This window comes from Cucurbita maxima, unplaced genomic scaffold (genome assembly GCF_002738345.1).
Source record: "Cucurbita maxima cultivar Rimu unplaced genomic scaffold, Cmax_1.0 Cma_Scf00017, whole genome shotgun sequence".
NCBI classification, from domain to species: Eukaryota; Viridiplantae; Streptophyta; class Magnoliopsida; order Cucurbitales; family Cucurbitaceae; genus Cucurbita; species Cucurbita maxima.
This window is the reverse complement of record NW_019272033.1, coordinates 1,375,611-1,391,785: the sequence shown is the minus strand read 5'-3', so window position 1 is coordinate 1,391,785 and position 16,175 is coordinate 1,375,611. Positions and strand designations below refer to the sequence as shown.

The 16,175-nt window shown below is 35.3% G+C and overlaps 2 protein-coding genes across 7 annotated transcripts; both read right to left on the bottom strand.

Moving 5' to 3' along the window:
* Positions 1-650: 650 nt before the first annotated feature.
* On the bottom strand, positions 651-6,821 carry LOC111492362 (coiled-coil domain-containing protein 93). Of its 4 annotated transcripts, XR_002719856.1 has the most exons (12): positions 6,651-6,821; positions 6,371-6,460; positions 6,070-6,180; positions 5,743-5,856; positions 4,671-4,850; positions 4,346-4,425; positions 3,136-3,175; positions 2,916-3,023; positions 1,865-1,945; positions 1,388-1,510; positions 854-1,058; positions 651-743 (listed from the first exon to the last, which is right to left on the bottom strand). XR_002719856.1 is itself a non-coding variant. In XM_023141680.1 (11 exons), exons 2-11 carry the CDS (start codon positions 6,392-6,394, stop codon positions 1,011-1,013), a joined length of 909 nt encoding a protein of 302 aa, XP_022997448.1. In that variant the 5' UTR covers positions 6,395-6,460; positions 6,651-6,821; the 3' UTR covers positions 656-1,010. The 4 variants fall into 4 exon arrangements, 3 of the variants coding, with proteins under 3 accessions (XP_022997448.1, XP_022997449.1, XP_022997450.1); XM_023141680.1 differs by having other exon boundaries at positions 656-1,058; XM_023141681.1 differs by having other exon boundaries at positions 656-1,058; positions 6,371-6,448.
* Positions 6,822-7,662: 841 nt separating this feature from the next.
* On the bottom strand, positions 7,663-14,383 carry LOC111492319 (transcriptional corepressor LEUNIG-like). 3 transcript variants are annotated; one of them, XM_023141614.1, is made up of 18 exons: positions 14,095-14,382; positions 13,618-13,715; positions 13,408-13,517; positions 12,713-13,120; positions 12,544-12,632; positions 12,170-12,248; positions 12,032-12,098; positions 11,856-11,905; positions 11,464-11,769; positions 11,162-11,353; positions 10,528-10,773; positions 10,298-10,442; positions 9,856-9,965; positions 9,559-9,708; positions 9,253-9,408; positions 9,013-9,129; positions 8,305-8,511; positions 7,663-8,228 (listed from the first exon to the last, which is right to left on the bottom strand). In XM_023141614.1, exons 1-18 carry the CDS (start codon positions 14,124-14,126, stop codon positions 8,085-8,087), a joined length of 2,706 nt encoding a protein of 901 aa, XP_022997382.1. In that variant the 5' UTR covers positions 14,127-14,382; the 3' UTR covers positions 7,663-8,084. The 3 variants fall into 3 exon arrangements, 2 of the variants coding, with proteins under 2 accessions (XP_022997382.1, XP_022997383.1); XM_023141615.1 differs by having other exon boundaries at positions 10,298-10,415; XR_002719853.1 differs by having other exon boundaries at positions 8,203-8,228; positions 8,305-8,516; positions 14,095-14,383.
* Between the last annotated feature and the right edge of the window lie 1,792 nt (positions 14,384-16,175).

Genomic DNA, 16,175 nt, shown 5'->3' with positions numbered 1-16,175 from the left:
TAAATCTATTTAGAGACTAATTTATTAATTTTACAAAGACAAACAAAGTGATGAGGTTAATTCAAGCTGTGTCCCTAAATTACGAACATTATTTTTTTAATTATAAAATAGACCCACAAAGCTTATTTTAATACTAAAAATAAACCTTCCCAAAAAAAACATGTTTATTACAAAATATGAAATTATATTTAAAATAATAATAACAATAATAATCCTGGCTGTTTCATGAGACCTTTAATTGATCAAATACAAACAAAAATGATTCTTGAAATCTCTTCACAATCATCCTTTATGCATTCCATTTATGTAATTAAATATTAATTTTTCTATAATTACAAAGTCTAGAGAGCAAAATATGAAAAAATGATTAAATTTTTGTAACATTATCTAATTCAATTAGTTTAAGTTATTATTTGTTAATTTCAATTAAATATGGTTAGTAATCTAGTGAATTAATTCATTAGTAATTACTCATAATTATACATACATAACATACTAATTTTACACCTAATATTAACCGATATTATAAGTTACTAATATCTAAGATGAAAGAGTTCAAAAGCATTAACTGACCTTTGTAGGTCACAAGATGAACACAATAAGCACGGTCGTAATCTGATTCTGAGGTTTTCTTCTAATGAGAATTAACAGCAGAAGCCTCAAATTGGTCCGTTCCCAAAGGGATCTTCGATTACTCCGCAATATTTTTTTAAAAAAACACATGCATCGATATGTGTTTGTTCCTATCCGAAAGGCTCTATCCCGTTAGATTTTCATACAATTGCTCTATCCCTTGAAAAGTTGGGTAATTACATATCAGAAATCATTAAGGAGGGCTAATATTTTCACATACCGGCTTTGAAGTTGGAACGGGGCAGGGCAACACGTTTTAAGTTGATCAACACTATTTTGAAGTCCTCTAATGAACTCTGCACAAAAGCTCGCTCTAACAAAGACCAAATTGAATGAAGGCTTACACAACACAAGCAATGGTATTGGTTAAAATCTGTTCACGTTGAATTTTGGGTCCGAAGTTTCTCGTTCTTTGCACATTCCTCCTGGAAAATAAAGAAAATAAGCAAGGACAGGAGTGGTTTAAGAGGGATTATACTACTATGGGAACCTTCATGTATCAAAACCGAACAGCCTGGTCTAAATGTTTCTGCTCATTCAATGAACTGCCCCGCTGGGTGAAGGGTAATTTTTAATAATTTATCAAATGAAACCACCTTTAAGAACGTGGTTACCACAACATCAGAGGGTGAGAGATTTGAACCTCTAATCTTTTAGTCATGGATAAATGTCTTAACCAGTTGAGATATGAGATATGTTTAGTTGGCACAAAAAGTATAATATCAATCACAAATCACAACGCTATAGTGCTCACCTGGAAAGCTTTTAAGAGTGCATAGCAACGTCTTTGCTCTGCAGTTGCTGCAGCATATTTCTCTTTCAAGGCATTGCAGACCTGCTGCTCTTCTTGATGAGAAAGAAGCACCTTATCTAGTTTCTGCATATATCAATATGGATTAAACTGAGATAAATAATAATACTAATAAAAGACTACAACTCAAGAAGGTCCAATAGTATAAGAAAGGGAAAATTATTTATTCCTCTATACTTAGCTCAGTTATCAATTTTAAACTGAAAATTTTAATTTCATAAAATTGAAACTTGAGCTTAAATAAAATTTAAATTTTAGTTTGGAAATTTTTTGCTAGGTTTGATCTTTGTGGCTCTTTTATATTGGTTAGTTCAATGACAATATCTAATTTAGAAGTTATTACTTTCACCAATTATAAATCTTCATTAGAGTTGGTTCACTCTTGTATGTCATAAGCTCAACAGTGGAAACAAAAAGTACCTGTTGAATGCCTTTCAGAATTCCCTCCATGGATTCGATAAGTTTCATTTGACTCATGGAGTTGGCTATGGCATCTTGAAACTACAAAAGTTGGAAGGGAACATCAGTAACAGAGTTTATTAAACAGCCACCAAACTTGTCAACGAATGGCAACAAAATTATTGATGAACACGGCACGTTGGTGTTGATCGCCTAACAAGATTGATTAATCTTTCTGGATATTAGTTTATGATGTCTCAAAATATGTGCACAGCAATCACGTCTAACTTATAGTAACACAACCTCACAGGGCCACAATTGAGTATAAACTGACACATTAGCCTGGAAAACAGTAACAACCACAGCTGCTATCAGAAATGGGAGTGGCAAATGACTAGTACATTCTAGGATCAACATCACATCCCACCGACACTAGATTAAGGTGGGACACGATAACATATCATTGCATGGGAGGTCGATACTAGATAAGTCCACTAAAAAATATTTTTAATCATGCGTTTCACATATCTATTGGCAATCCTTACGACTGTTGGCTACAATTTATTTAATAGCTTTAAAAAAAAACTATTACAGCATAAGGATTCGTAAAATCTATCCTTCAAATGGGAAACAAAACATATCACAGCATACAACAAAACTGAACTTGCTTTAAGAGAAATTCTTTATGCAGATAAATAGTGTGTATATAGACGCCGCCTTTTTTCTTGTTGAAATGACCACCAGCACTAGCCCCAAACATAAAAATAAAAAATAAAAAAATTATCATAGAAGACAATGACAATAGTCTTGACCAGATTACCAAAAGGACGAAAGGAGGAGGCTGGACTAAATGTCCCAAATAATCGGACTAGAAATAAAAAATCCAAAGACGAGCAATAAATTGGCAGATAAAAGGAACAAAATTTAGCATGCAGAAGAAAGATGAATTATTCCTAGTGCACCCATTACAAACGAAAATTCCATACACCTTATAAAGGAGTCATCATCACATTAGCAGTCATGGAAAATAGTTCCTTAATGACAACAGTGTATCCTTTTAATGATCATTAACCTGTGAACTTATGGAATTCAACAAGGATATCTCCTTCAACATCAGATCCTTTATCTCCAAGAGTGCATTGTAGGTTGCATAGTATCTGCGTGTTTGCCTAAGTTTATCCTGCATGATGGAACATCTTTAGCTGAAGAGTAAAATATCATCATCTGAAGAAGTTTGACAAATAATATGAATCAAGACAAACAAGTCGTTGATGGAAAAAAAATAATTGAACCTGGATGTTAATGTATAGCTCTGAAAATCGGCGCTCGTACCTGCAAACTGAGATTAAATCAGAAGAGAATGGCTTTCCAGCTAATGTAAAGCATTTAGAATTATTTCAAAGTGCCCATGTGAACATTTGAGAAGAAAAAAGAAGTTCAGAATTCTTCGAGTTGATAGCACAGAAATTTAGAAATTCAGAAGTCAGAGTTGAGGAATAAAGAAATGAGTGGAATGTGTCCACATCTAAGATTGTGTACCACGTGCAATGAACTGGACACTATCTTTAACACAATGCAGTCAATTTGTGATGGGAAAAATAGGGGGGGAAAAGAGAAAAAAAATCGTAGCTCCATACACAGGCATGTGATGGAGTGGCCATTAGTCCAATGGTTGAATAGACATGATGTAAACTCATGTCTTTAACGTCATGGATTCAAATCATGGTTCTCACCTACCAACAATATTAAACATACAAGTCTTTTGAAATCAAATATTATAGAATCAAGAATGGTCTCACATAGAATAAATAGAATGCAGGTAAAGCTAAAACAAAAACTCATGTGTGTGAATGTATATATACAAAGAAGAAGAAGATGAAGAAGAATGACATTGACATGCCACCACTACTTCGGTAAGAAGCTGCATTCATCTCTGCATGCAATTAAGAGCATAAACAATAATAACCAAGCAAGAATGAAATGGGGCACTTATTTGAATATATATCAACTAAATGCTCCTTAGTTTCCAGCCATTCCCAGAAATAGAAGTTTTACATGCTGCTTCTGCATGGTCGTAATCCAAGACTAATCAACAGCCAGAAATAGATCAGATAATGAGACCTCGCTGAGGCTATTTAGATTTCGTCATCAAGAAGGTACCGAGTTAGAGGCTAAGAATTGTTACTAACCTAAAGATTAAGTTTCACTTCTCAAAATGAAGTTCTAGTGTTTTAAAAAGCACACAAAAACTTCATTAGGTCCTAAACTTTTAAGCAAGATATCAGCCGCAGCAGCTCAGAAAACTGGATAGATCAACTAAGGAATTCAAACTACGACCAAGAAAAAGTGACAACAATGCAATCATCGCTGAGAAGAGGTAAGATAATGCAATTATCACCAAAAAAAATTGAAGATAATATCATAATCATCTAGAAAAAATGAAGAACAAACAAAATAATTTTTAGGAAGGAAAAACAAAAGGAGAATAAGAGAATAACAAACTGGATGAGTTCAGTTTGGGTTGGCACATCGTCAAGAAGCCACTTTAATGCAAGTGTTTCCCTTAATCTTGAAGCAAGTGCCTATAATAAAGATAAAATACAGAGTACTTAAAGATAAAATACAGAGTACTTACAGTCAAGATAAATAGATCAATGAATTGACTAGATCTAATGCAAAAAGGATAAGGATTCAATGATGGAATTTTGAGTGATAGACAAAATCAATCATGACATGGAATGGCTTCAAGCCTTGATTTTGAATTATTCATGCATAAAAAGGAGAACACAGTAAAAAACTGCTTTGGGGAGAAAAAAAAAAATTTTACCTTCTTTACAGAATTCAATTCCTCCTCAGATTCACTGATAAAATTATCTAAGCTATCCAAGAAATTTGAGCATTCGTGGTCTCCAGTTAATCTTCCCTCCAGCTCGAAAATCTCAGCTTGCAATTTAATACGCTGGGCATCACATGGAGATAGGAGTTCAGATTCCTGCTTTCCAAGATCCTGAAACAAACCAAGGTGCATTTGAAACACAAAATTATAAGTTGTATATAAATATAACTAGAAACACAAAATGATAAGTTTCATATAAATATATTACAAGAATAAGTTGAATAAAAAATGGTTGATAGTTTTCAAACTCAAAGAATGGGGGTTAGTTGTGTACGTGTGTGTGTGTGTGTTTAAGTAATTATGCAATTTAACATTACAATGTAGAATAAAAATGAAAAGGAACTTTTCAAAATGACTATACTTTCAAGCCAAACCCCTTGTAGTATCAATTTCTGACATAAGCCGGAGCCCACGCCTCCATCACAATCTTTTTAAATTCTTATATTAGATGAGCCACAGAGGTAAATTGTGATCATAGATGGCATATACAAATAAAAAGATATGGATGAGAAAAAAAACCTATACTGAATGCTGTTCCAATTCAAGTATGGAAGATGTTTGGAAACAAAAGCTTTAAAACACAAATCTGATAAAGCACAAGAAAAGAAATTGGTAAAATACATCTTGCATGTGAGAATGCATGGTATTAGAAACAATATGATAGCTGTCAACAGAGAGAGAGGAACAAAAAAAGTTCTATCCAGATGGTTATTAAATAGAAAAAAAAAAAGTTTAGTTGATTTAAATAGAGAAAGATACTTCAAAGAACCCTGAAAATGTTCAAAAAACTTTTCCCAAGAGATGTCCCTTCAGTGACTAGCACACTTCAACTAAATCAGAGAAAATATAAAATCTTCAGCCCCCTTAGGAGGAACAGAAAACCGGTCTAGAATAAAATTGTAAAGGACACTACAGAAAATCACAAGAACTACAAACGAAATGCAGAGAGACAATACTATTCAGCGAAAAAATAAGACTGTAAGTGCAGAGCAAAGGTGCAGACCTCCAAAGTCTTCAAGCATGACATCAAATTCTGCACCACATGATTAGCATTCGCCTTACTGACTCTATCTTGTAAAAATTGCAAGTCCTTCCCCACTGCAACTTTCTTCTGGTTCTAAATACCGGAAATAATGAGAAAGAAATTCATCAAGGGAAAAAAATTCTTAAGAGAAAAAACTGATAATTATGCTTGATAAATTATATTCTAATATACGCTTTTTAGTGATCTTGAGAACTCAGGACTTCAAACAAAAGCCATGATAGATCCTATTATACAATTGAAAAGGAAGAAAAAAAGGAAAAGGAAATGATTTATAAAAACTCCGACCAGTTCATCCACGTCCTCCTTTAGTATATCCATTGAAACTCCATTGTCGGAATCCACCTGAAGGGATTGTAAACATTTGTTTTCCTCAATCAAGCGCTCACTGCAAGTACCCTGTGATTTCCAGTAAGTGAGCGCCACAGCAGTATGAAATCAGACAACATACTGAAAACATCAAGCCTATTTTAAGAACTCTCAATACTACCAGCAAAACACGCCGCAAGTCCAAGCCCAAGTTCCTAACACAGAATTGATATTTACCGAACCTAACCATCATAACTGATACAATACAAAGACTAAGTACCTGGCTCTTGATCGCCTCAGACATTACACGGACCACTGATGCGGATGGAAAGCACCCGGACGAAGGAAAATACGACCTCTACAGAAGACACTGTAATCGTACATGAATCACAACGATATACAAGACATTCTCCGATCAAATTAAAGCTCATTCAATTCTCTAAAATCGACGCTAACAATTAATTTATGATTCGAGAAGTTCATCAGAAAGTTCCGTCCCTCACTTTCAGCATGGAAATGGTATAAAATGAGAGGGATGACATCGAATTGATAATGCACACCTGTTACGATTCGATGCAGCAGGGAATGCCGGAAGCCAGCTCCTCGGATGAAGAAATCACGGATTTCCGAACGCCGTCGAAACTGATCGAATGGCAAAGGACAATGTGGCCTGAAAATGGAACTCCGATAAGTCAATAAAATTGCTAATTTTATATGAACCGCTTAGAAGAGGATCCTCTTCTTCATCCAGGTGATCGGCGGGCAGAACTATGGATCGGAGCACCATCGCTTCGTACTGGGCCGTGACTTAAATGGGCCTGGCCCATTTAAGATTAAAAGAAGGCCGATAGATCGCTGAACTAAATTTGAAGGAAATTGGCAAAAATAGCCAATAAAAAAACTCCATTTTTATCAATACTCTAATTTTGCGAAGGGTATATTTGGAATTATACTATACTTCCGTTAACTTAGCAACAATCCTATTGTCAAAATTTAAATTAATTAAATTCATCTTATATTTATATGTAAGATAAATTGTGTAAATAATTCAAGTCAATAAATCTCAGTCCTCAATTTTGATTTTTGAAAACTCTTTTTTAGTTTCAAATTAAAAAAAAATAAAAAATAAAATAGTTCTCGAATTTTAGATTTTGTGTTAAATTTAAATTAATATATTTTATTAGTTTAAATTTTATTCTCCCTTACAATTCAAATCATTATTTAAAATTATTATTTGTCTAAATTACGTTTTTAATGGCGTATTTTCTTAGATTTTGTGTTAAATTCAATTCTACCTGATTATTGGTAATTCATTTTTTTTTTTTTTAAATTTTCAATTCAACCAAGAAATCAGATATTCTCCTCAAGATGTTCCTGAGAACGGGCTACACGTAACTCATAAAAAGCAAGCTAAGCTCAATTCATTCAACGATACATATGTTGTCAAAAACAAGCTAAGCTCAATTCGTTTAAGCATATATACTTGTTCAAAACTCGGGAGAACCGAAAAAGGTAGGGGGGTGTAGGGCTATTGATCAACCATTGAAATCATAGCCTTTCTTTATCATAAATGATAGAACCACTTTTCCTCAACATTCAGCTTTATCAAACACAACTCACTTCCCTTTTGCTTTTTTTTCTGGTAAGCTTTAAGCCATGTTCTTGTTCTCTCTAGTACATCAATAATGAGGCTAAAGCAGCACAAAAGGCATAGCAGAAGAAGAGTAAATAGTATACATTCTACCGGTGGATGGGTGTCCAATTACAAGAAGAACAGTTATGTCAGAATTTGGGGTCCTATCACATTCACCTCAAGTTTCATATTTCTACTAAACCCAAAACAGGAACAAAAAACATACAAAAAAATTACAAGTCCTGATAAAAAAACAAGCCAGTACCAGATCACTCACTGCTTTAGCTTTTCATTCTAGTAGTAGTGTGATGTGATGATTACCTTTTCTTCGTTTTCGGGTTTCCGTCTTTTTTTCTTTGTTTTACTTCCACAGCTTGATGAACTTGTCGTGGCTGGCCGAAGCAACCAGACCCGATGCTGTAGACCCTGCTAACGAAGATATTAAACCTTCATGAGCTGATACGAACATTGTCTTGTTCTCGGTCGTGTTCCAAAGCTCTAATGACTGCAGCAAAAAAATGGAGGTGAGAGGGGAATAATTGATTCATCCTTTGAAGCTTAATCAACAAGATTGGACTTGCCTGGTAACATCCAATGACCAGTAAACTAGATTGGATGGGATGAAAAACGCACGAGTGGAACTTATTGCCGCTACAGCTCAAGTCGTGAATGGATTCGCCCTCGTTGCCCGAAGCAAGTGTCCATACTCGAACGGAATCCTCGCTAACAGATGCCAGGAACTCTCCAGAAGGATCCCAACAAAGAGAATTAACCGTTTTGGTGTGTCCCTATACTTAGAACCACATATTTCATCCAAAAAGGCAAGTTGATGCACATGAAATTTCAGAAACATAAAATTACACAACTACGCAACAAATTGGCACTGAAAAAGCATAATGAGATGAGCTGTTCAAGTCCAACAACATGTGGGGTTCGATGGCTTCGAACCCCTCACCTCTTGGTACCAGTTGTTGCTTCATTGAATTCGCTTCATTAATAGGTTCACGATTCGACTTTGATCGTTATGGACTGGTACCAAGATCTAGTCCTAGACAGGCAGACTTAATTTTAACAGCGGGTACGGTAACAATGACTACTTCATAAAAACACTTCTCGATAAGCCCGGACACGGAAGCCGAAGGGGATTAAAAACATGAGAGAATGTCGCCCTTTGCTTAGGCTTGAGAAGTGGTCAAAAGTATATGTCTAAACTAATTGAGCTATATCGACTACTTAAATGAGCGGTTAAAAACCAAGAATAGGTGGAACAACTTGAAATATAAACAGACCTGAAACGAATGCAGACGAGCTTGTGTCTCGACATCAAAAATTGAAACGATGTTATCTACAGCAGCAGCGAAGTATCTCCCAAGCCGAGGTTGAAATCTCAACTGGCCAGTACCGCCCTAATTTACACAAGCAATTTAGAAACTATGTACTAGAGTCGATATGCAAATAATTACCGATTTTTCAGCATCGACCAACAAAGAGAATGGAGAAAAGGATTAGTTACTTATAAACCAAGATACCTTGAATACTGCTGCACAGCTGCCATTAGTAATATTCCAGTATCGAATCTCACCGTCACCGTCACACGAGCAAATAAAGTCGTCCTTCTTTGGATGGAAGTCCAAAGACATAACAGATGCAGAATGTCCAGTAAAAGTACGTAGGGAATAACATTGCTGCAGGTCGAATTATAAAAATGTATGGTAAGCTTTATCCGTTCATCATACGCTAATACTTGTGAACGTTATCTAGGTTATTTGAATGATGCAAGACCAATAATTAAGGAATAAAGACTCGAGAGAAAGACATAGTAGATGATCACTAACATTGTCGGCATCCCAAACCCTGACCGTTCGATCAAACGATGATGTTGCGAGACGGGGCATGCTAGGACTAAAACGAACATCAGTGATCATGGAAAGATGTTCTTCAAGTGAAGTTTTCGGTTTTAAATTTTCTGTGTACCACAACACGGCCTGCAGAACCATCATAACAAACCCGTCAAATAAAACACATGGATTGACCAATGCTGCAACCAATAACAGGATCTTTGAAATCTTACATGCAATATTTTAACCATAACACTTGATATACAGTACAGGTCATCATCATTGGGTTCTCACCTTTTTATCATGGCCACCACTAGCAAGCAGTTTTCCATCCGATGAAAAGTGGCAAGCGGAAACTTTGCTCGTGCTTGCTCGAACAGAATTCACCTCCGTAAATGTGAATCCTGAAGGTTAAATTCACTCCTTAAAGATAAAATACAAAAAAGTAGACCAATCTCAAAAACAGTGTTCAATTATCTAGAGGTTAATTATCCATTTTTTATTCGTTCAAATCGCCGATTAAGATATGTTAAGCCAAGAGACAAAGTCTAGAGATGTACGCATGGTGCAGTGCCACAAAGCATCTAACAGGGTCTTCTCGAAGTGCTTGTACAACTACTATATCACTCGGGGCAGATAAAATACTAGTCACTTTCAAATATTCATTTACTGACTGGCAATTGCAAAGAAACAAGCAGAAGAATAAGAAGAAAGCAAGGTATAGCATTTACGGCACCTTTTCCACCATCCATACAGCGCCCTACAGGATCTCGAGGGTCCGTATCATCATGGGATAAAAAAGAGTCGACATTGTCATCAAGAGACCCATCCTCCACAAAGCGTTCCATATCAGCCTGCAATTCAATTTCTTTATCATCCCACTGCCAAAATGGAATGCCAATGAGCAAGTGCAAAAGGAATTATTTATAATTCCTTTGATACAAACAACTACCAAGCTACACCTACCAACTGATTCGAGGGGGATGTAAAAGTGCCAGTGCCGTCGCTGCTGAACATCATCAAAGGTTTAGATGAACTACCACTGTGAGGCAAAGCAGGCATTGAGATTGCATCTCCAGGTGTGTGAGTTGAGGGAGTTGAAGGAGCAGAACTTGGGGATGGACCCGCTGTATTCGCTGTTCCTGAGCTATTTGCTGGACCTGAAGACGACAATGGCTGCTTCCTTTTTCTCCCAGGCTGATTTTTTGAAACCTGTAAATGAAATGTCAAAAAAAAAAAATTAAACCCAAATTAAGACGGAAAATATTAACTTAATACTTCATGGATGTATAATAGACAACTGACGCCAATCATACCATATGACCTGTTATCAAATTCACAAAAAGGGAATTATCAAAATGCCAGCCTAAACATCCTCTTTGTCATATTACTAGCAAGTATCATCAGTTGAACGAGTGAACGGAGAATATAACTAAACAGATACACACAGACGAACACGTAACATTAATATTTGAAATTACAAGAGGCACTCAATATCGTGCTAGAGACAACCTGTTAACATTCAAAATGTATTGTAGAAAGATACAGATGATTTAGCAACAGTAAATTGACTGATCATGATCAATATTCACTACCAAACCTGATCATTTCCACGAAATGAGTTTGTCATGCCACCATCCATGGTGACACTGCCAGCACCCCCGATTTTTTCTTGCTGGTGCATATTGTGGTTTGAGCTTTGTGATTGTTGATTTGAAAGAGAATGCTGTAGTTGTTGTTGGCTGCTATTCTGTTGCTGCTGTTGTTGCTGCTGCAATTGAGCCATTTTAATCTAAGGAAAACAAGACATGCTTAGAAAACTGGACCACGAAGTCTATAATGTGCACTAAAACAAAAACTGAAACCGTCCATAAAAAAGTAATTGACAGAGTAAATTAACACCTTAATCATCATGTCATTGTTGTCTCCACGGGGCAGGAGAGGACTGCCAGCTTGGAGAGGAGATCCAACATTTGGAACAACATCACCAACAGAATTTGGAAGTCCATCTTTCGTCATTCGACTATTCAAAAGCATTCTCAATCTTCTACCATCATCGTTAACAGAAGGTGACGTTAAATTCTGTTGTGCGAGCATAAGTTGTTGTTGGTGTTGCGGTGTCAACATCTGAAGCTGAGGAAAAGGTTGAGGAGCCTGTATGAAAGGTTTCGGTTGCTGAAGGATCCCAGAACGTAGCTGCTCGAGTCCCTGTAAAAGAAAAAGGGGAAAACGAATGAGAAACCCCATCAACTTGGAATCCATACATTTTACACATTACTGTATTAAAAACATACAGTGAGGGGCCATCCCTTTAAGGTCAAATTATTGCCACCATGATTTGATCCTGAAAGATATTTTCATTAAAAATGTAAGACGATTTGACGATTGAGTGATTAAGACAGGTTTCAAGGATTCCAATCACAATGTATTAACACGATAAGTCCTCAAAACATCAAAAATTTGACAGTACCAGGAATACCCATCAGTGATCCCTCAGCTCTAGGATTCAAAACTGGGTTGATCTCACTCTTTATATCCTGCATTTACAAATTTTTCAAGAAAAAGGGAAACAATATAGCATATAATGAACTTAATAGAAGTACCGTACCGGTGTGGAACCTGGCAATTGTTGGCTCCTCGATTGAACTTGAGGAGACATTCCCCCAGCTGTACCATGTAACACTTGCCTGTAATTAAAATTTAGAACTCGTGAGCAGCAAGATAGCGCACAGGCATCCAATGCAACGGTTAGTAACATCCAACATGCAATTCTTAGGAATTTCTGCAGATTCTCATCATGCAACAATATTAATACCTAAGTTACTTCCTCCCATAAAATTAAATATAATTATGTAAAATATCCCATCAAATGTAAATCAAACTCATCAATAATCAGCAAGAAAGTCTTTATATGTGCACGGTCGTTGTTTTCGTTTTAAGTGAATGCAGTGATAATGAAAGAAATATCTACGAGGAAAGCACCCTGATGACTGGCTGGTTGCTGCAGCTGACTTCAGAATCGAAGCATGATTTGGATCTAACAGCTGCCCAACATTTTCCCCATACCTTTGCTGTAAGATTTACAGAGGAAGAATAATAAGAAAATGTAACAAAACCTTTTTCTTGCCAAAAATCTAGCCAGTATACCTACTTTCATAGCCGCATCATCGAGTGAATCCCTCTGAAGGGGCAGTTTTAATCTGTCCTCATACATTTTTGTGGCCAATGCATTCACGGAACCGGGATTTTGGCGCATAAGAGGATCATTTCCAACAAAACCATTTGAAGTACCATTTAAGAGTTGGGCTCCATCTCTTCGCTGCTGTTGCTGTTGCTGAGCCTGTTGTTGTTGCTGCTGTGGCTGCTGTTGCTGTTGATGCTGTTGCTGTTGTTGTTGCTGCTGCTGCTGCTGCTGCTGCTGCTGCTGCTGGGCATGTCTCTGCATCAGTAGCATCTGCATGTGTTGCGGTTGCTGTTGTTGTGGCTGTGTTTGCGGCTGCTGCTGCTGCTGTTGATGTTGCTGATGTTGCTGTTGCTCTCTAGCTTTTATTAATTGTGTCTAGAAAGTTCATACACTGTAAGTATCTTTTGCAGATGAATTTGTCGACACGAGGGAATATTTCAATGATTTTTATGGTATCAAATAATATATGTGCACTGAAACAGTGACTCTTTTTTCAAGAAGGGATTGTTCTCATCCATATATGTTACATTTCAATCAAAAACTTCGAAGAAGACACCGGGTTTGACCAGTATAGACTTAAGTCAACGAGGAACACATTCAACTCCAAAACGGTAACAAAAGAAAAGAAATCAATAGCTTTAAACAGCAATCTTATAACAAACCTCAATATAAGATGCAGCAACATCAGAGTGTTTCTCATTGGTTCTAGCAATGAATATATCCCAGAAAACCGACCACCATTCGAAAAGAAAGCCTCCAGGCGCATCGATCGCTGTAACCCACAACTCGAAAATCAATATCAACATGAACAAATGGTACAATACCACTCCATATTGAACCAAACAGATGAAAAAACATCCAAAAACACTCACCCACAGGCTCCGAAGACACTTTTCCCTCTGCTTGGAAAGCCTGAGCAGTAGCCTTCATATCTCTTTTTACCAAATAATCGTGAATATAAACATCTAACCTGTTACATAGCCATGCGCCGAGTACAAGAACAAGAACAAAATTCCAAGTTAAAGGGTAATTGAAAATTCATATCCATTAACAAGATATGAACACTGAGGCATAAGAAATTAACAGGCAAGTCATGGGGTAAATTGAAATCAAGTGATTAAGAGAAAACATGAACCCTAAATCCTCCAAAACGAAGTAATCCCAATGCCAAAGACTGGCGCGCAAAATTTCAAGAAAACAAATCGAAATATCGAAATTTGTAATGCTATAAAGAAGCAACAAAATCAAAATTACAGAAACCCCAATACGAAATCAACAAAGAGAAGAGAATAAACTCATTGAAGTAACAATAAAACGGGAATATGAAGCAAAACACACAACGAACTTACATTTTATCAGCTTCCCAGTTGGTTTGAGACATCTTTTTCGAATCCAAACAGTGGCAGAGTGATGGATAAAATCAAATAAACTGATAGATTCTTGAACAAACAAGCTTCTGCAGCTCTAAATGAGCTTTTCTCGGCCAAAATCACCAAACCCAGAAGCGAAAAATCAAAACCCTTTTCGCCAAAACCATAGAAGAATCCAGAAAAAAGGAAGAAATTAGCAAGAACTGCAGAAGGGAGAGAATCTACGCAATAGAATAGAAGCAGAGCCTCTGATTCCAGCAATGAAAGTATAGAGAATGTAAGGCCGTATTAATATTAATTTATTATTATTATTATTACATCTACCAATTTTTTTTTTTTTTACATTTATATAAAATAATTTTTTATTTCAAGGAAGGATCGAAATAGATACCTGCAATCCAAAAACGTATTTTTGTTCCCAAGCTTTCTGCTTTTATTTCGACAGAGCTGAAAATTTATTTTCCTCATCTCCGTGGGCCTTCGACAAAATGAGACTATATCGTAATAATGCCTTTTATCCTACGCAATGACTATTATACCCCTCGTGAAAAAATCAAATTTTTCAGTATATCCCGAGGATTTTAGGTACAGAACAAAAAGGGTCATTTCGTACTTTCGCTCTGCCTGATCTGCTCATGGCTTTTCAATCTGGGGTTTGAACTTTACTGTAATTACAGAAACGCCCAATTATATTCTTTTCTTAATTGTAAAATCGCCTCGTGTATTGTTTTAAATTAATATTTGGTTCCCATGCGTTGCCTCATGGTAGACGGTTTCAGGACTGCTTGTTGGTCTGACTTTGACCATGGTTAAGAAATTGCAGAATACCTAATTTGACCTTCTCTTTGGTATTTAATTTTCAAGTCTTTTCATTTTTCTTTTCATTTTTTTTTTNTTTTTTTTTTTTTTTTTTTTTTTTTTTTTTTTTTTTTTTTTTTTTTTGGGATGTCATGTCTTTTTCTGGTAAATTATACTTGGTAAGTTTATTATTTAACCAATTTTTGTGGAGCTTTTCGGTAATTTATTATAAATTGTTATATAATTCCTTATTTTAAAAAATATATATTATATTATTTATAAATTATTGTATGAGCTAAATGATAAATGTGAGCTCGTAGAATGAATATTTGTCAACTTGAATATAGTTTAATTTATATAAGGCAGTCATGTTTTTAAACAATAAAAAAAAAAATTAACAAGATTGAAAACATACTTTAGTATTGACTAGCTTAATTTTCTATTCTCGAGCCATATCAATATTTATTATATACTTTGTCATCACTGATATACATTCTAAAAAATTTCATAGGAAGTCACTCAACATAGAATTACTCAAAATAAAAATTTCCATGATTAAGTGATCGAGAAAGAACATGCACCTTGTTGATATAGGTAGTGTCTTTAATCCTTTTAAGTTGTCTTATTTTTAGGGTCACTCACATTCGCATGTAGTTTTAGTTCATTCATGCACCTCTCATTACTCGGGTGTCACAAATTTTGTAGTTATCCCTTGTGTTGTTAAGGGTCGGAATCCAATATTTGTGCCTTTTGGCATGTTAGGGTGTTGGGAACAACATACTTTCTCGTGATTTTGCTTTTGATTTCTTAAAAAATATCTCGTACCAATGAAAATATTGTCGACTACCCTAAAGGTCTTATTTTAAGTATTAAATAGTATTGGAGGGTTAGAAAATAAATATACTTTTTTAATAATTTATGAATAAAAAATTGTGGTCAACGAGTGTACGATTAATAATTAAACAATAAGAAGATATTCTTGGATATTAGGTCATATTAGTGCAAAATGTAACACAAAATATCTTAATAAAAATAATGAATAATGACATGAGAACAAAATATAAACTATATAATAAAAAAAATGTTGGAAAAAATAAGACGAGATAACGAGAGAATATAATAAATTATATTATTTTTATGGTTTTAAAAAATATAATAAAATTAAAATAAGACAAAGGAAGAGTGAGAAAAAAAGTAATTATGTTCTCGTAGGTAAAAAAAAAAAAAAAAAAAAAAAAAAAAAAAAAAAAAAAAAAAAAAAA